Below are 19,717 nucleotides of genomic sequence, written 5' to 3'. Positions count from 1 at the left end.
TTCAAGTTTGGCAACAAGGAATGACATTAATTCTGCAACGACAGCCAGCTGAGTCATGGCCAAACAATGGGTTTTGCCTGCATAAAAAAAGTGTGCTGCACTGAGCAGGTCCTATTGTAGAATTAGGTTGATACCACAGATTTGCATGTCTGACCCTTTAGAAGATCTCGCTGCTGTTTCAGGGCCCTTTCAACCAGAAAAAAAATGTAAGAGGAAAAAAATACAGGTAATGATTGATACTGAGATTAATTTAAGATCTGCAGGTGTTCAGCCGTAAATAGCTTACATATTTCCCACTGGCACAGTGAAAATGAAACTTAATTTGTCTTAAGGATGAAGTATTTAAGTTTCTATGATAAGAAAACACTGTTTCTTTGATGGCATTAAGAACATTTTATACCTTTGAGGTGTACAATCTCATAATAAAGTTTGCAAAATAAGATAACTAAATCCTGTGAGTCTGTGATGTCATGTTTTGCTGATGTCTGCTTCAGGAATCTCGCTGCTCTTTAAATGGTTGGCAGAGATTAGATTAAGTTGGACTCTCTTGGCTGGCATTTCCCTCTGAGCTAGAATGACTGAACCATTTTATGTAGTCTTTTATAAATATTGCTGATGCAAAATTCAGTTGTTGATTTAAAACAGATTCACTGGTTTCTGCCTCTAGGCACATAAAATGTTGCATCACACACACTGAAAGCTCATGTCATCAAATCACGCTGGTTTTGTTATGTGGAACGGGCCTGCTGATGTTGCACTTGTGGATTTAAATGACTGAATGGACTAATTGCTGTATTGAAATTGAAGCATTGCTTTGCATTTAAATGTGTTTTTCTTCTGCCACAAAGGCTGAGCTCAGTCACAGATTGCCAAATGATCATGCAGATCAACTTTTAATGGTCTTTTTTTTTTTTTTTTTTTTTTGCACACATCTTACACAAACTGCTGTGCTCACTACATTGCAAGACTAGGGGCCAGATGCATTAACCAGAACCAGAACCTGAGCGGATTACCTTGCTCTCTTTCAAAAACATAGGAAAAAAGGTGATGAGCAACTTGGCAAGAAATGCCTCTAAAATTAGCAAGAAATCACTAAAAAGTTACAATGGATTTTAAATTTGCAGACACAAAAAAAAAACAACAACATAAAAGGCATAAAATCAAAACTAGTGGAAAAGAAACAAAAAACATAAGACTACATTTATAATTATTGTAATTGTATGTTTACAATTATTTCACAAAAATTAATAGATAGATCTTTATTGTCATTGCACAATCATATACGGTATAATAATGCAACAAAATTAGCGCCCAGTACTTTCGGTGCAGGGCAGAATAGAAAGCATCGTGCAACCTGCTAGTTGAATACCCGAGTCTCTGATATCAGAAAAATGCAACAGTCACGGAAACACTTGTTGGATGCGATGTGCAGGCGCAGTTCGTCGATTTTGTTAGTTATGGACCTGGCGTTGGAAAATGCTGGGAGGCGGCAGCTTAAAGGGTTAAAAATGCCCATTTTTTTTGGCAAGAACATTACTTAAAAAAAATTGCCCCAAAAATGACAGTGAATTTTGTTCAGAGGTTGAAATAATATATTTTAAGGTTGTCCATCCTTTGGATCTACATTAATCCATTCGTTGTAAATCGCATGGGCCCCCTAATGGTTGTTTGCCGTTGCCGCCCCACCTCCCACCTAATGTCTTGGGACGGCCCTGGCTGCAGTGAACTGTAATGGTTTGTTGTTGGTCTGTATGCCCGCAGGTCTCGCTCAGTCGGGGGTCTCGGGAGGATCTGGGCCACCAGTTGTTCTCAGTCCCGGCTCCAGGAGCCACGCGGACGCCACCGGCTCTCCACCGTCATCCAACCGTTGCGCCAGAGTGCTGGGGAGGTGGTGGACCTCACTGTGGATGAGGATGGTAAGATCAAACCCACTACACGTTCTCTGTCTGTCATATTGGTTAACTGTCTCTCTGCTTAATGTTTTCCTTTCCTTCTTCTAGCTAAGAGTTTAGATTTTTCGTTAAATTATTTAACCACAGTATATGTGCTGAGGATTTTCTTCAGGTCCTTGTTGAACTATGAATTTCTGAAATGCCTGTGATAGAAATCTTTATAGAGCAGCTACAGAGCTTAGGAGTGGCTGTCCTATGGGTAAAAGTTTATTTTATGGGGATGAGGCATTAACTTTGTTTCTAGAGAAGCTGCACACACATCATTTGTGTTTCTCTGTGACAAACGCTTGATATATTCCAAGATTATATATACATTTTTAAAGCCAGAAAATGTCAAAAACACCTCCCAAGTAAAGAATAAAAAATATTAAATTCTAAATAAAAATGCTTATGTAGCACTGTGCTATTTAAGAGTCACTCACAAACTTCTCAAACCTGTGACATCAGCAAATCTTCTCCCTGAATATGTACGGTTAAAGCTTTTTTTATGGGGTGCCTGGTAGTTCACTGGATAAGAGCGTGTACCGTGTGTTAAGGCTGAGTCCTGATTGCAGCATCTTGAGTTCGAATCTGACCTCAGGCCGTTTGCTGCATGTCATCCCCCCTCTCTCTCCACTGTGACTGTCAAATAAAGCAAATCTTAGCCAAAACTTAGCCTATTTAACCTGTTCAGCCTCATATCAGGTGAAACACTGCTGAAGTTTGTATGTTTGTGTAACATAAAACCTAAAGTGGCCAGTTGTTTAGAGCTCCAAAAATGAAAGTTGGTTTCAAAATGATATTGGTTATCCACACTTCAGATTTCTGGTTTCCCTACAACTGTGGAACAGTTAAGTTGAAGTGATCGTGTTCAGTGATCAAGTACTTTTTGGTCAGAAACAACAAAATGCACCCTGATAGAAAAGCAGAATTTTTGTGCCTTTTTTAGGTGGGAGAGAGCTACTTTTCGCTGCAGTGGCAGAATGAAAATTAGAATATTCACATCAGTTTTTAAGTTTATTGGGCAGAAGTAGTTCATATGCATGACACCTCAATGTTAAACCAAGAGTGAGGACTTCGCATCTTGAGACTCATAAAATTTGTCTTTCCCAATGTGTATTTACCACTGCATCAGGTCATTTAAGTGCACTCTGCTCCTATTTACAATAACTCTCACAGCTTTTGAAGGCAGCATCTGCTAGCTACTGTTGTGACTGGTGTGGCACAGAACAAGCATGAGAAATATAGAAAAAGTAAATAATGACATAAATGTTGGACTTTTGTTCCCATCATATAGTCATTTGACTTCAGACTACTGTTTGGAATGATTGTAGTTGAAAGAGCCAGGACCACCACAGTTGGAGTAGCGCACAATTTACATATCAGTGAGTAAAAACAAACCTAGGTAGGTCAGTTCACTAAACCCCTGAGGTATGGGTGAAGTCCTTGCACAAAATTTGCACCAAAACCTCCAAATTCACCATCACTTCTCTACAGGCAAGTGGAAAAATAACTGACTGACTGACTATAATTTTGTTAGTATGATAAATTATTACATGTCACCAAAATATCATCTCAAATGGAGTATTTGTCACAAGTGCTTCTATGTTGTTATGGCTATGTCTCAATTTTAATTTTCCAAGTCCAGTTAATAATTAGTTGAGAAAGTTACAGTAAGCTGTTACAACTGGAACAGCTATAATCAGCTCGTAGCTGTGTGTACAACTGGTGGAATGCATGGAATGTGCTTTTACACACAGACTTGTTGTTTCATCTCGTATTTCTCAGTTTACACTTTATCAGTCCTGCACACAAATCAGCTGTTGCAAATTAAGCAGCTGTCCCTATATGTAGACTATGCCAGATATGTGAAATCAGCATGATATTATCCAAAGGTAGTAGGCTTTTAGCATCTCACCTGCATGTCCAAACCAAACAATTATCCTATTTTGCTGAAATAATTACACAAATCCATGGAAAATAAGACGCAGTCAGCACATATCAATGCAGGAACAGTGAAGGAATGAAACACTAACATAAAACTGATTGGAAGGTAAATGTTCTGCTCATCCTTCCATTGCAGCACTCCAAACACTGAACTGATTTTTAAAGTTATAGGATAAAATATTTATATGCAAATTACTTGTCTGATCATGCAATACTTTAAGAAAGGGCATTCAGTGCAAATACTGCCCATTTAATGACAATTTTAATGCGTTATTCTACATCATGCCTCCCTCTAAAAATATACATGAATGTATGAATTGCTAAATAATAGGACTGGGAACATCATGGCTTTCTTTCCTAAGAAGATGAAGAATAAATGTTAAAACTCACAAATAAATGGATGACATTTGCAGTTCAAATGAATTGTATTAATGAATTCAGCAAAGATATTGCCTCCTGCCCTCTTCTTACATTCTCTGTGGATTATAAAAATATTCAAATAGGTTATGTATTTGTAAAACAGTAAAGACATGCAGTTTTCTGCAGACAGAAATACCCAAAAAGCATTGCATCTATGAACAGAAAAATGCCTACACTGCATGGAGAACAAGATGGGCTGGTATCAAAGCCCAGTGCTTAGCACAGACATCAGAGTACACCAGGGTACACTTCTGTCAAAGCTGGCCCATGGCAAGGGTCTCTGTTGCCTTGAAATCCTGCTGAGCATTTTTTGGCAGGCCAGCTTGGACTTGTGAAGATCACAGTGACTGTTATTCTGTGTCAGGACCAGTTATCCTAGATCACTATCCCTGTTCTTAGACGCTTCATAAATATCTGTCTTGAAGCTGGTACCTAGTTACCTGTGGCATTAGCCTCATGTTCATAGTGAAATTCTGGAGTGCCAAAGAAAGAAAGTGTTTATAGCTTATTGACATTCATCTCATGCCTCATGATGCAAATCTGCAGACAAATAGGAAATTGGAGAAAGGCAAAAATGAAGCTATCACTGGCTAACAACAAGTGTATTTGCTACAAAGGAGCTAGTCTGCTGTAATATGTAGACCATAAAATAGCAAGCTAGCTTGTGGTCAGGAAATTGTTCAAGTGGTGCTTAGCAACAATTCAGTAGCTTGACTTCTGATGGAATTACTTGGGTCAAACAAAGTAAATTAATAAATCATAATCTGTTACCCCTTTATTTACCCTTAACTGATAAATGGTGTTTGTAGGATTGTTTTATAAAAGCAATATCACATGAGAGGGAGTGCTGTCATACTGTATTATGAAGTAAACATATTGTCTCATAAAATGAGCCAATGACAATCACCAGAAAAAAGAATAGACCCTTTCGTGGTATCTAATAGATTGGTGGCATATGTTCACCTGGCAAAAGAAAAATGGGTTTGTTATTTGGCTTGAAGCATTGAGTTCAGAATATCAAATGTCCATTCATTAATGATCCAAATAAAGAGATCTGTGGTGTACATTTGTCTGTTGTCCTGTACTTATTTACCTTAGCATTTCTCTCCACAGCACACCAGTTGAAGGGTGCTGTTGTAACCCGAGGCATAAATTCAGTGTAACTCTCTATCAGCCAACGCCCATGACTGATAGCAAAAGAGTAGAGCGCTGAGATATTAGAGTATTTGCATTTCTTCGGAAAAGGAGGAGAAATTAATTTGTGAATATGAAAAGCAGATGGAGTGCACACACTGGAATGCTAATAAGGTCTGCTCTTCACTGAGCCCGCTAAGCTACTGCAGACAAGCACACAGTCCACACTAGGACTATTGTCTTCCAGACAGTAGTCCTGTTGGACTTTGGTCATGCAGATTGTAAGAATTCATGCCATTTCATTTCAAATATACCACTGTGTACACCCATGTTTAACGGTAGGCTTACATGTAGGCATGTATTACTGACATAAAAATGTTTGCAAGACGTGTTCTTTTAGTTGTATAGTTGCATAGAAGCGTAGAGCTTCCTCATTTCAATGTAGCACCTTTTAAAGCTTCTCTCTGTGTTTTTTCCTCAGATCTCTCAGTTGTGCCAACCACCTCTGGCAGCATTCACCCTCAAACAGTCAGGTCGTCCTCGTCTTCATCTTCCCATCATGCCTCTACCTCAGAGCTCAATGATGCCCCAGGCCCTTCCACTAGCTGCCCAGGCCCGATGCCTGACAGTATGCACACACAGAGGTCAAGTGGCTCTGCCCGCACCGCCACTGAGGGTAAGACAGAACAGGGTGTGGTGATGCCATCTGCTGTGTTATCTGGTGTCTGTTTACTGCCTCCTGTCACCACAGACCATTCTTTGCTTCTTATTTCTCTTTTTTTCCTGTGTCTTTTACAATGCTAACCTGCTGTGTTTGTCTCACTTTGGTCAGATGACAGCAGACCCAGTTTGTCAAGTGCAGCTGGAGAGAGCGCAGGCACAGCCATGCCCAGACTCCCATCCTGCTGTCAGCAGCACTCTCCATGCGGAGGGCCCTCCCCCGGTCACCTGTCCCTGAGCCACTCCCATTCCAGCTGCTTGCAAGCCTCGTCCTCTCAGCAACCCAACAGCTCGCAGCACGGCCACAGCCACGGTCACGGTCACAGCCACAGCAATGCCCACCACTTCCTCCACCACCTGCACCACCCAGCCCCGCAGCCCCCAACCACCCTGCCCTTCCAGGAGCCTAGCTGCCCCGTGGAACGACCCACCGCTCTGCCTGCACCCTGTGCCGGAGTAAGCGGCAGCAACAGTAGTAGTAGCAGCACCACAACTCATTACCACGACCAGGTAGGCATCTGCCATGCTCAGCGCCGCTCAACACCGTGTACACACAGTGGTCATAATCCTCAGCTGCATTTGTGTTTTACAGAACCTTTTGGGTCTCAGTTGAGACAAAGAAACATTAATTAACTTAGGAATGATAGGCGTAATCATGTAGGGAAGGATTTCATGAATAAAATGTATTAATTAAGGTCTGTGGGAACTGACATTTTTCCCCCTTACGTGTTTCAGTGTTGTGTTTCCTATTGTTGTCTGTTGTAGCTGTTTGAATTCACTTCTGCTTGCTGCTTCCATCTCCCAAACACACGTTCACCTGCCAGATGAAAGAAACTTTGTTTGTTTATGAACAACAAGATTACAGCTTATCTTGATGATTAAATGTTCTTAGTGGTTTGTCCTCATTTGGTGCTTTAAAGAGGGAGACAGTAGACTTTAATGAACTACTGTGCTTACAATTAACTTACTAAGTTTCGTGTCATTACCTACGTTACCTAAATCAGGAGCCTTTGTGTTAGATCATTTTTGACTATTGCATACAGTGTTGTTTTCGCACGCAGAGTCCCTGTTAGGTGTGTCTGTGAAGGTGTTTTTCCTGTTTGTTTGCTTCTTTGCGATAGAGCGCACAAGTAGCAGCCATAAACTGTCACACGTTATATTTTGTAGAAATGCTGACAACTGACTTGAAATAGGCGTTAAACCTGCAAATAGCCGAGATCTTCGCATAAAGAGTATGAAGGATCTTGTTAGAGGCCTACCTTCAAGCAAACTCTGGTCCTCAGTAATTGTTACAGTTCTGCTGCCATACGAAGTGCTGTATTTACCATCAGAGTGGTGCAGCATGTTTTTAACGGGCTTGTTAAGATGTAAGAAGGGATGTTTAGTTGGAGTAATGGGGTATCTTTCTGCGGGTCAGGTTAGGGGCACTCTCATCAGCCTTTACGCCCCCTTTTTGTCTCAATACACTGGATCCTTAATAATTTATGGTGGTTTGGGGGCAAGCAGAAATGGGTCATGAAGAAGTGGTCTACATGTCACAAGCTCAGGGCAAAATTCCTCACCCTTTGATGAGAGGTAACTGTAGAAACTGCCTTCAGCTGTGTCTTAAAGTTAGTAGGCATGCTGCCTGAATGAGGTGAGGAGATCATGTTTTATGTATCAAAGTGTTCAACGTACTACTCCCATGATTTCAAACTTCCATCTCTAATGTGTCACAGCTACAGTGTGCACACTTAGCCTTCAGGCAGGACATGTATTGCAAGTACCGCCTTTCACCCTCCCTCTGTTGGTCAAGTAAACTGCCCCAGCACTTGTTGACATGCATGGCAGAATTGTTTGGGGAAAATTAAACTAGATATTTAAATCTTTAAATCTGATTCACATGCAAAACATAGGAACAGCTGCAGAAAAACAAAACAGTTTGATATAGCACATGTCGTGCATCAGATGCTCTTTCATTTGTATGAGACAGATCTCATGCTTCAATTTTGATTAAATTAAGAGCACCAAATATATATATTCCCTTGTTTTAGCTCTTTTGTGCCCTCATTTTCATTATTTTAGGTCTTCATTTTTGTAACTGATAAGATCAGGCCTTTGATGAGAGATAGTGGCTAAATATTTGCCAATTTTTATTTAATCTAAATAAAACTAAAGATAAGAAAAAAGTGTTTGATCATTTGCCCAGGAAATAGGAATCTAAGTATTCAATTACTGTCTCAATTTTCCCCCTAATCAATATCATTAATGCACACAATGATGTATCACAATGCTAAAAAGGTAGCTTATCTAGTTAGTGCATAATTGTGATTGTGGTTGATTTTATATGGCGTGTGGGGAGATCATGTTTTCTCACCATGATGTACTGGTTTAACACACCATCTTCCTTTTTAAAACCTCTGTCTTCTTCCCACAGCAAACTCTGCCCGTGGACCTAAGCAACAGCAGCGTGCGGAGCGGTGGAAGCAGCGGGGCTGGATTCCATGGTAGCACTTCGGCCTTTGACCCCTGCTGCCCTGGCTCCACCTCACGGCCTCCAGCTTATGTTTCCCAGGCCACTCCTGGGCCCAGCCAGCCAACTGTGGCGGACTCCTTCAACTCCTCCATGGTGGCTCAGCCCCAGCCCCAGCCGCAACCCCAGCTGTCCTCCTGCAGACATTACATGCACCCCTCCTGTGAGTCCAACCATCCAGAAGTGGAAATGACAGACGTTTGCCACTGATTTGATTTTACTTCGAAAAATCTAGTGCTGTATTTTGAAAATGCATTGATTAGAGCCATGCTTGCAAATTTATGCCAACAGCTGCACCACTGAAACCTGGTGCTAATAGTAATTAACAGAGGCCGATGGCTAATGTGCCAAGTGCTGTGGGAACTATAGCAGGCAGGAGCTATTGCTCATTCTCCCCAGAATAGCTCAGTATGGAGGGTGAAGCAGTGTGGCGAGGCCCCCCGATGGGGATGTAGTAAGAGAGGTGGTTGCAGCTGGTTGGAATAAATGCCTGTTCTCTTCTCACTTAAGTCTCTTGTCTGCCACCTCCCGCCTGCCAGTGGTTTGAGAGGCTGCAGGGAAATCTGCACAGAGAAGCAGCATTAAATAAATCAGGTTACTATTTATGAAAGGGATACTTTGACATCCTGAATTGATGTCTGTTTTTGTTTGCCAGAAACATGTTACATCACTGAGGAGAATGGTAATGTCAAAATTTCAGTCAGTTAGGAAATGTCTTTGAAGCACTGTTAGCATGACAAGCTAGAGAAAGAAAAGCTAACACCACGTCTTTGTTTCCTGTAGGAATAAATACTACAATATTTGTCTGGTAGTTTACAGGAACAGCTCACCCAAAGTGCAATAAAAGACATTTTCCCACTTACCTGTAGTGCAGTCTATCCATCCAGATAGTTTTGTGTGATTTGGTAAGGTTTCCATTCTGCTGCAGCCCTCCCTGTCTCCCAGCAGCTCAGTACTATGATGCTGGATGGGTTTGCTTTGGAGCTCTAACTGTCAGACCGTCAGCGTGTGAAGAAGTCAACAGCAACGGCTTTTTCTAAAAAACACTGACATAGATATTCAGTATAGTTTAGCATGAGCAACTAGTTCCTGCTAAACAATGCCAGCAAACTGTATCTGCCTTGTTTGTATTTGTTGAGGGCAAATAGATACAGTTTGCTAGTGTGTTTTATTTATTTTTTTTTTAAATACCCCCCCCTCCCCCACATACCCCCCCTTCCTCACACACACACACACACACACACACACACACACACACACACACACACACACACACACACACACAAAATTTGGCAAGCTCCTGAAAAAGGAAAAAAAAAAAGTTTCAGAATGTCACAACCTCCCTTTAATGCTGAGGTTTTGCAAGAAAGGATGTTACAAAATTGAACTTTCTCCCCTCTTTTCTTTTCTTTTCACACCTCAGATGGCTCTCTAGCACGCTCCCTGCACCATCAGCCTCCCTCTTCCTGTCCCCATTCCCATGGAAATCCCCCGCCTCCACCGCCACCCCAACCCCCTCCACAGGGTGACTATGTCATCCCCCACCCTGTCCACCCATTCCACACGCCCCTGCCCTCCCACCCCTCAGGCCACACTGTGCCCCCTGCCCCTCCCCCTCCCCTGCCCGCTCACCACCTCTCCAGCGCCAGTGCCCCACTGGCCCAGCACCTGCCTACAGACCACCAGACCCTGCCACACCATATGCCGGCGCTGGGGGCGTCAGTGCAGAGGCTCCATCAACATGAGATGCTGCAGAGGATGGAGGTCCAGAGGCGCCGGATGATGCAGCACCCAACGTGAGTGCTGCCATCACCCCATGTGCTTAGATTGCTCGAGTCCTGTCCCTAGTATTTATTGTAGCGCAAAATGACCTTCCGTTTCTTTATATGGTCCTTTTCTTGCAGACGAGCACATGAGCGTCCTCCTCCACACCCCCACAGAATGCACCCCAACTACGGTCATGGACACCACATCCACGTGCCTCAGACTATGTCATCCCACCCTCGCCAGCCTGAGCAGAGGACAGCGTGGTCAGTATCAAAATGACGAAGCCATGGCAAAATGCAACTTCATTTATCCATTTGTTTTATTTTTTAATCTGTCCACACAGGAACATTTTGCAAAATCTCTCTGTCCAAATGAGAACACAAAAACGCAGATGTTTTCGCAACATGAGCATGAGCAAAGAAGCTGAGGAGTGACTGAAGCAGTTTGTTGCCCTTCCAGAGAGCTACAAATGCATGTGTAAAATACAATTAAACATCTGAAAAATGTCCAAAACTGTAGGGAAAATGAAACTGAATGATAAAAGCAGTGAATAGTTTATATTGACAGAGAAAGAGTTGAGCTCATCCTAAAAGACACAAATGAATACAAGTTGTTGAAAATCACTGCATAATCAGAATTACCGGTAACATCAGTCTGTTTTCACCATTCATACAATAACAGGAAAACTGTTTTTAAAAAATTCAAAAAGTGTGTTTTCAGTGACCAAAAACATCATTTTCATGTGGACAGAAGGTTGAAGCTGAAGTAAAACGTTGCACAAAAATGGTCTCTTTGTGGGTGTAGCCTCATTTGTAATTGTAACCTAATCCATGGGTTGCTGGTTATCAGCAAACTGAACATTAGTCAGTGTCAGTGTGGCGCTATAGTTTCTGTGGTGTTATTGTCACTTGTGGTAGAGACAGACCTGATATTATAATGACTGACTTGCTATTTCTGTTTTTGTTCAAAGGGAGCTGGGCATAGAGGCTGGAGTGACTGTGGCGCCGTACCCTTCAGGGCACCTGCACTCCCACCTGCCCCACTACCACCCTCCCCCCAGACTGCACCACTTCCCCATCCCCTTCATGGTGAGAGCAACACTGAGCACACACGCATATATTAGCATAAATGAGAAAGAATCACTTTTATTTGAAGTCTGGCTTAGATTAATGATGTTAGGCCCTTATTTATAACATCAGTTATTTCAAGGATGGTTTCGTGAGCCACATGAATAATGCATTGGCAATTAATAGTGGCTCATCAGGCATTTCAAGTGCACACTCAACAAATCCAGAGGCCTTGAAACAAACCATGCATAGCTGACAGTTTCCTGATGTTATTTCGTTTTTTCCATAGGTGCTCCTGAAGCATCTACATGTTTCAGTGCTCTGATCATCGTAGCATCTGTACAGCTACACCACAGCTGGTTTTTCACATATATAGGAGTCCAAGCACTGCAAGCAGAGGAGCCCCGTTGCTTTGCGAAAATTATTGTTTTTTTCTGTTAAAAGTGGCAGTAACTGTCCTAGAGCATACCGTAGCTGGCACGTGGGCTCCTATGGACTCTTACTGCTCAGGCAATGCAGCCCATGTCTGTTGGCCAGATGGTGGCACTACAGCCCACATTTACATTTTTGCCTGAAACTCTCGCATCACAAGTGTCAGCTCTCTGCTCCGCACATTTTCCTGCTTGTTTTCTCTATTGCCAGTCACATTCCTGCTGAGGCTAAAACATAATGTCTTTAAATTGTTGTACATTCTCCCTCACAGCACACTGGCATATCTGAAGTGACCTACCCGCACATTCGTTACATCTCATCTAGAATGACTGGCTTTGGAAGAACTTATGAGGTAAGGTTTTCAAAATGCATCGGACTTGTTTGCCAGCGTTTGTTTCTGTCCAGGGAAAAATGAACCTAAATCCAAACGGTAACGTCATTATCCGTGTTAAAGTTAAAAATGAGAAATTTTGGAGGGGAACACTTCAGAATGTGAATTTACAAGACTATATGCATACATGCAAAACAATCTTTTTAGCATCACAAGACTAATAATAATAATAATAATAACTATACATTTTATTTGTTATGGCGCCTTTCACGGCACTCAAGGTCGCCTTACAGTAAAAATAAATACAGAATACAGCAACGACAGAAAAAAAAACACAAACACTAAACACAGCACCTGCACTCAGAGTTGGCATGGCGGACTTGTGATCATTGGTTTTCTCCTTTTGTGGTTCATATGTCAAAGAAAGTCTAAAACACACTTGAATTTTAGTCACAGAAGAGTTTCACCCCTAAAATAAAGGGGACTGCTGAATTGTGTGTGTACGCCCTTGTGAGTGTCTTTGTATATATTTGTGTGTGTTAGTTGTTCGTCTCACAGCGGGCCTGTTCTACTCCCTCCATTCAGGATCTGCTGCATTTAGAGGAGAGATTGGGGACTGTGAACCGAGGGGCCTCTCAGGGAACCATAGAGAGGTGCACTTACCCACACAAGTACAAAAAGGTGAGAATCTGGTGTTTGCAAGTGTCTAGCTATGTTTGCATAGGCGGGTATACATGACCATGCTATTTTAAGGAGTTTGTAGATATGTACTTTTGCATGTGTGTAACAGTTTATTCTGGGACAGAGTGCACAGTGGTCTTTTGTGCTCGTTTCAAAAGACTGATATATTGCCAGCATTTTACAGAATACTGTAGTGTCCTTTTTATCAGAGTTTGTAGCTTTAAAGACATTGTTGGGGAAAGATTACCATAGAGATTTCCAAATGTATCTAAATAAGCAATCTAACACCCTGCCGCCCAATACAGAAGGTGTTGGAGAGAGACATTGACCAACAGTTAACCCCTGAAGCATGGGCATCTATTGGGAAAAATATGCACGCAACCCCAGAATCGGTGAGAAATAAATGAACAAATCAATTTGGAAACATGTCTCTGCTCACATGTACAGTAGATGTTAGCTTTAGCCTTGGGGGCCAGGGAATTCGGCTCTAGCATAACATTTACTTCTATAGTTTAGAGACCATAGATAGAAAGTTGTTCTGTTGCCAGGACAAAATGACCATTCTCTCTGTCCATAAAAAGAACATAATATTTGTGTTGAAATGCTTTTTCCATATATAAGAAACCCCTCTGTAAGCCATATTTTATGCATATTGCAACATAATGTGTATTTGTAATGTTACCAGTGTTTTAGCTTAGCAGTTTCAATTTAAGAGAAATTATGTAATGAATCTGCTGAGGCAACTTTTGCAGATTGATGCTGCACATCTAAAGCGATGTTTCCTCATTTTTCACAAACAGAGAAAGCTGCATGGTAAGCAAGATGAAGATGAGGGGGCAGATGAAGACACGGAGGAGAAATGTACCATCTGCCTGTCAATACTGGAGGAAGGGGAAGATGTCAGGTAAATAACACCACTTTTTGATCATTTGCATGTTTGGTGCTTGTAGTTTTGTGTACTGAAAGTTCAGTCGTGCTTTCACAGGTGTGTCAGTGTGGAACGTCGTGTGTGCTCTCGAAAGGCTTTAGAAACTCTTTTCCAAAACCACAAAGTACAGTAATCTGCAGGGCGTGGTGGAAATAAGATAACTAAATATATACAACTATAAAACTGCTGAGATCTTTAAAATAACTCCCCTAATTAATTTCTTACAGATTATTTTCTGCCCTCTGTTGGTGCAAAATTTGTTTAGTTTTTTTTCCACGTTTGATTTTTGCCCTTCATTTTGTCCAATAAACTACAATGTTTTTTGTCATTAATTTTACTTATTATAAATATTTATATGCGAGTTTGGGTGTATTATGTTCATTTGAAACCAGTATAACACACAATGGCTGTGTTCACACTGCAGGTGGAGTGGTCACAGGCATTTTTCTTTTTTTAGCTACATGTGACACAAATCTGAATTAATTTTTTTTTTCTTTTCTCTTAGAACACTGTCCTAAATAAATAAATAAATAAATAAATAAAAATCTGGAATCAATCTGATGTCCAGTGTGGGCCAAATTTGTGTAAAATCCTAGGTCCTATTCAAATCTGTCTTCAGATTTGGGATTTCAAGTCAGAAAGGAGCCCAGTATTTTGGGCTTTCAGAATGATTTTCCACAGTTTCTAATGCAGTCACTGTGAATGCAATTGAGAGAGCGGTTCTTTACAAAAGCAGGCCTTGAGGACGTTTTTCAGGTGTGAATGAAAGAATTTCTGAATCAGTCTTAAAACTAACAGGCGGCAGCTTTGAAGAAGTGGGGCTTAACTTAAACATGGGCAAGATGTGCTTTCTTTCTGATCTTCAAGTTTCAAGCAGTTTTTGTTCGGGCAGATGGCCTTTCTTTGCCAGTTATTAAAGCATGAAGGAACTGCTCTGTATTTGCCTGAGACAGATGTTAGTAGGGATGCACCGATTTATCGATGTCATATCAGTTATGCTATTTAGAGAGAGTAAATGGAGGCACTGTAGCAGATGAATGTGAGACAGAAACCAAACACCAACACCAGGGAATTGTGTCCTCAGATCAGAGTCGGCCTACAAGTCAGGACTGAACAGGGATGAGGATCGATATCCGAGTTGGAACAGGGTCACAATTTCCAAAGACCCAGGTCTCACTGAGCTGCTGTCGGCTCCTCATTATCGTTAGCAGCTGCATCCAGTTGCATTATGATGCATTCAAGCTCTATTCAGTAAAAAGAGTAAAAATGAGTATTGGGTGGAAATTATGTTATTATGACATGTTCAAATGCACTCTTGCAAAATTTGGTTTTTAGCAAGAAACTAGAATAGGCCAAATTTTTTTGAAGGAGAAATTTGTGGGAGTACTTAGTTGTCTAATGAGCTAAAAAGACACCTGAAACTATTATTTTTCACAAAAACAATCTGTTATGTGACATTAAAGATCGTTTCATAAATGTGTGATTGAATTTGTACGCTTTCAAAAATAGTATAATTAAGGCCTGAAAGACTTTAAAACAGATTGTTTTAAGAAAAAGGTAAAAATTGTACTTGGCCAAATTGTTATTTTAAATATCAGTATCGGAGCAGACTTTCACAACTGGTGCATCCCTAGAAATTACACCCACAGTTAGAGACAATAAAAAGCAGATTGTGTTAAATTGCAGCTGTGAGGCAAAGGTGAGGCTGAAAAACGGTTTCTACCCACACCAACAATCGCTTTCCATTTTTTTCCACCCCTCTCTTCTCCACCCCAGACGCCTACCATGTATGCACCTCTTCCACCAACTGTGTGTGGACCAGTGGCTCCTCACCAATAAGAAGTGCCCCATCTGCAGAGTGGACATTGAAGCGCAGTTGTCTGCTGAGAGTTGATGCTGTTTTTCCAACAACCTTTTTGTTGAAATGTTCTTTTCATTGATCATTTTAATTTTCTCTTCAGTACTGCAGTCAACCAAAGATGGCATGAATTACCTGCGCAGCTCTACTATGAGGAAAAAAAAAGAAAAAGAAAAAAAAAAAAACATCTGACAAAAAAAAAGCATTGAGCCTAGAGTGCCAGCTATCACATATTATTACAACTAGAATTCTCCATTAAGGGTTTAAAATTTTATTGTATTTATAAAGCTTTTATGTAGCTTTTGATTGTTTCCTCAAGTGTCATTTTTTTTGTTTTGTTTTCTGCATGTTTCCTTGCAATGCATTTCTTTGCACATATAACGTGGGCTTAACACGGCCTAACACACACTTGCAGGTGAGGATAACTGCTCTAGTAAAGAAGCATTTCTGTAAACCTAATGCCTTGCTTTACTGGAATAGAATGTCAACCTCTGTTTAAAAAAGAAAAAACAAACAAAAAAAAAACAAACAAAAACATTGCAGGATTCATTTTACCAATCATTGTATTGATTAGTTTATGTTTAGAAGATGTGGATTGTTAGTGAAAGATGTTTTTTAAGTAAGTCAAGACATTCCTAACTAGGAAAATATGTTAACAGATCAGCTGCTGTATTAGTGCACACCCAGTATTTCTAGAGTGGAAATAAACTCCAATGTTCACCTCACTCCCAGAATATGCACATGCTTGGCTACCATTACACACCTCCCTCTTGCATCTTCATTTGACTAAACACCATAAATGAGTCATTTAATGTATTTTAAAGAAAAAGAAAATGAATGTCACATCCCTCTCTTCTTGACTGTTCTTTCTAAATTGAATGATTGTTGGGGGTCTGCTGTGAAGCTCGTCCGTGTTCTGTTGGGATTCATCCCTGGAGACGGGCCCGAGATGCTTAACTGGGTTCTGAAAAGGGATCTCAGGCCTACACATGTGTAACCGTTTCCACATGAGCCTGCAATCTGTTTGATACTGACAGCGGCATTGGCTTTATTCATTCTGTTAATTTGATCCCTGCCTCGGTTCAGGGGGAAATACACAGCTCGATTAGGGGTAATAATTTGCTGTTTATTCTCACAATCCAAATCATTTTATCCACCCTCTCTTTTGTCTCTCTGTAATGACACAGCAGTCTCCAGTTTTACTGCTGGGGAAAGCATAACACTAATACTCTTGACTAACTCACTTGCATAGACTTGCACAAGAGAGAAAAAGATAGGAGTGTAGTAGTGAATATAACAGTGCGCTAAGGCCATGTATTTCCACTCTGATCAATATAGAAAAAAGGAAAAAAAAAAAAAAAAGAAACAGAAAAAGCTAACATTTTGAATGGAGTGTTGGAATGCACTGTACTTAAAGCAGGTATCCATGCATTCATTGACTTAATGGCACCAGGATCATATTCTGTGGGATTTATATTAGTTTTAAAAAATAATATTAATAAACTTGGATAACTCTTTCTTGAGTCCTTTCCTTCGTGTTCTCTCTGAAAATCAGGTGTTGAGTGAATGTTGTTTTTTCTGAATTGAGGAAATTGTCATGCTGCTCTTATGAAATGTTATACCAGCCGAGGACAGCACCTTTAGAGCTTGACAATTAGCTCAAATGCTGAATACAGAGTGTGAAAATGTACATTACAGTCCCAACCTGGAAACCTCTTGTATGTCTTCAAGTATGATTTTTTTTAAATGATGCCTAATTTGAACATTGCCCTTATCAAAATGTGCAATATTTTGATATGGGCCACAATATTTGCAAGATTTTTTTTTAAATCATAACTTTAAACAAAAAGCAACCAAAAACATTTAAGTCCCAAAACAGTTTTCTCTGTGGCTACAGACAGATAACTATTCCTGAATTTGTAGCACAGCCTATCCTAACGTGTGTAGGTGTGCACACTTACAGACTGTTTTCCTCTACGTCAAGGTCCATTTTCAACATCCTATGTCCCACTGGGCCACTGGTTTTGATACTGAAAATGTTGTAAGGTAGACAGGTGGAATAAATAAGACATCGTAAACAATTACCGGTAGTTTTTTCTAGTGCAGGCCTTGATTCAGTCCTTGACTGCTGATCTTTTTATTAAGCAAAAAAATAAAAATTAAAAAAATAAAAATAGTTACTGATGATTAAAAAAAATCACTGCCAGGCATTTTGCTGTGACCTTTTGTTTTTAGAAATGTTTCTTCTACTTCAAAAGTTCACTGGCTCTGGAGTATGAGGTAGATTAACAGGCAGTATAAAATTGTTAACATAAAGATGCAGTTTGAATTAAAACATTTCAGGTCACATGAGTCTATGCTCCAGTAGTCAAAGTCTTTGTCACTGTTTTCGATATTTGACTTGAAATTGCACAAAAACCATAAACAGCCACTCCTACAATAAACTTCCCTTTTTCTTCTTAAACTAGTAAAACCTGCACTCTGCCAACCAAGTGACAACATTTTTCTATTGTGAAACTTCATTCACACGAATTTCAGTTTAAGTATTTTTGCACAAAAGTTTCCTGCCAGTTTTCACCCTTCTCATCAAGTTTAAAACACACACAAAGTAGATTTAAGGGTTAAAGTATGGCCTTAGAGGCAATTTTTCCAGATAAAAGTTATGTGCACAGAAACCCATGATGAAGGAAGAGAGGTAGGGAGCAGGAGCAGTTTAAATATTCTTTAGTGACTTAGCCAAATGTATCAAAGTAAAACTGTGGCTTACGTCAACACAGTCAATGACATCTCACATGGAGGTACAGTGCCTACTGCCCATGATGCCTTAGTGCCCTCAAAGTTGTCTAGCGGCACTTCCTAACCCTAAAAATCACAGAGAAGCCTACAGCCACAGGGTGGACATGGGCCCCTGTGGAAATGGCTCAACAGGTTAAGCTGGCATTTAGGCAGTGATGTTACAGGCCATGCCCACCAGGGTCATGTAGGGTTGTACATCAGCATGCCTGCACAGTATGGAGCAAAACAGCAACCATAGAAAAGAGGGGGCTGCCAGTGCAGAGTGCACAACATGGGTAATGCCAAAAGTTTCTTGTAGAGAGGAACTGTTTATGCTGAAAACAATATTATAGAGACATCTGCATTAGATCTACGGTATAATAAGAGCAACTTATGGTGTGCTGCTTTCACCCCAAAACCTCAACCTGAGCAGGAGAGCCTTGTTCTTCTCTGTTCAGACGCACAAACATCCTGTCAGGCTGCAAAATGACTCTTTTCCCAAGTCGACACACCTGGTGGCTTAGCGCTTATATTTCTGGCAGCAGTAATTGATGGCACACATGAAATAATCAATTCTGTGCCGGCGAGGAGAAAGAAATCTGTGTTACAAACTGCCTTTATGTGAAGGAGGAGAAAACCAGGAAGATGTGAGTAGCCGGGAGTCTCGGGGTGCGAGAGACCGAGAAATGTGAACAAAAATAGGCCAAACAAATTACAGTCCCATCAGAGATTGTCGGCACCAGCCCAAACACCTGACCTCACACTGTGGTTCAATACACAGCAAGCGGTTTACTTTCTAGACCTCGCTGTGCCATGAACAGGCATAACAGAGGAGGCCTGTAAGAGGCTTAGCTGCACCCAACGAGCTGCAGGATGACCAGGGGCCGGATTCTCCAAAGGTTCTTAAGATTAAATTTCTTCTTAAGTTCCACTTTTTTTCTTAAGTTTGGGTTTAAGAAGAATCTTAAGATATTTTCGAATTCACAAACAAAATATCTTAAGAATCCAAACAAAAGATCTTAAGAATGTTCTCAACTTTATTCTTAAGATTTTTCTTAAGAATAAATGGGATTCTTGAAAGAAATTATCTTACTATTTTTCTTAAATAGTATCGTAACTTTAAGACAGGTAAAGGTTGTCTTAAGTAACCACATGCTGTGTGAAGGTAAGCTATTTTTCAAACATCTTTGATTAATTTAGAGCAGAATTTGATT

At 40.6% G+C, this 19,717-nt stretch overlaps 1 protein-coding gene across 4 annotated transcripts in view; it reads left to right on the top strand.

Annotated features, from left to right (window-relative positions):
* The window catches only part of rnf111 (ring finger protein 111), a 40,422-nt gene extending 23,177 nt beyond the window's left edge, over positions 1–17,245 (top strand). For 2 of the 4 annotated variants that reach the window (XM_030076845.1, XM_030076853.1), the window contains exons 4-15: positions 1,762–1,916; positions 5,914–6,108; positions 6,265–6,662; positions 8,569–8,827; positions 10,088–10,460; positions 10,569–10,694; positions 11,402–11,519; positions 12,202–12,282; positions 12,847–12,942; positions 13,248–13,334; positions 13,743–13,846; positions 15,647–17,245. In XM_030076845.1, coding sequence (XP_029932705.1) covers positions 1,762–1,916; positions 5,914–6,108; positions 6,265–6,662; positions 8,569–8,827; positions 10,088–10,460; positions 10,569–10,694; positions 11,402–11,519; positions 12,202–12,282; positions 12,847–12,942; positions 13,248–13,334; positions 13,743–13,846; positions 15,647–15,764 — 2,110 coding nt within the window. In that variant the 3' untranslated portion in view covers positions 15,765–17,245. The remainder of the gene's footprint in view (positions 1–1,761; positions 1,917–5,913; positions 6,109–6,264; positions 6,663–8,568; positions 8,828–10,087; positions 10,461–10,568; positions 10,695–11,401; positions 11,520–12,201; positions 12,283–12,846; positions 12,943–13,247; positions 13,335–13,742; positions 13,847–15,646) is intronic. The other 2 variants (XM_030076861.1, XM_030076868.1) reach the window with 2 other exon arrangements.
* Positions 17,246–19,717: the final 2,472 nt, after the last annotated feature.

The sequence above is a fragment of the Myripristis murdjan genome, chromosome 3 (genome assembly GCF_902150065.1).
Source record: "Myripristis murdjan chromosome 3, fMyrMur1.1, whole genome shotgun sequence".
In the NCBI taxonomy this organism is placed as follows: Eukaryota; Metazoa; Chordata; class Actinopteri; order Holocentriformes; family Holocentridae; genus Myripristis; species Myripristis murdjan.
This window is presented reverse-complemented; position numbering and strand designations above follow the sequence as displayed.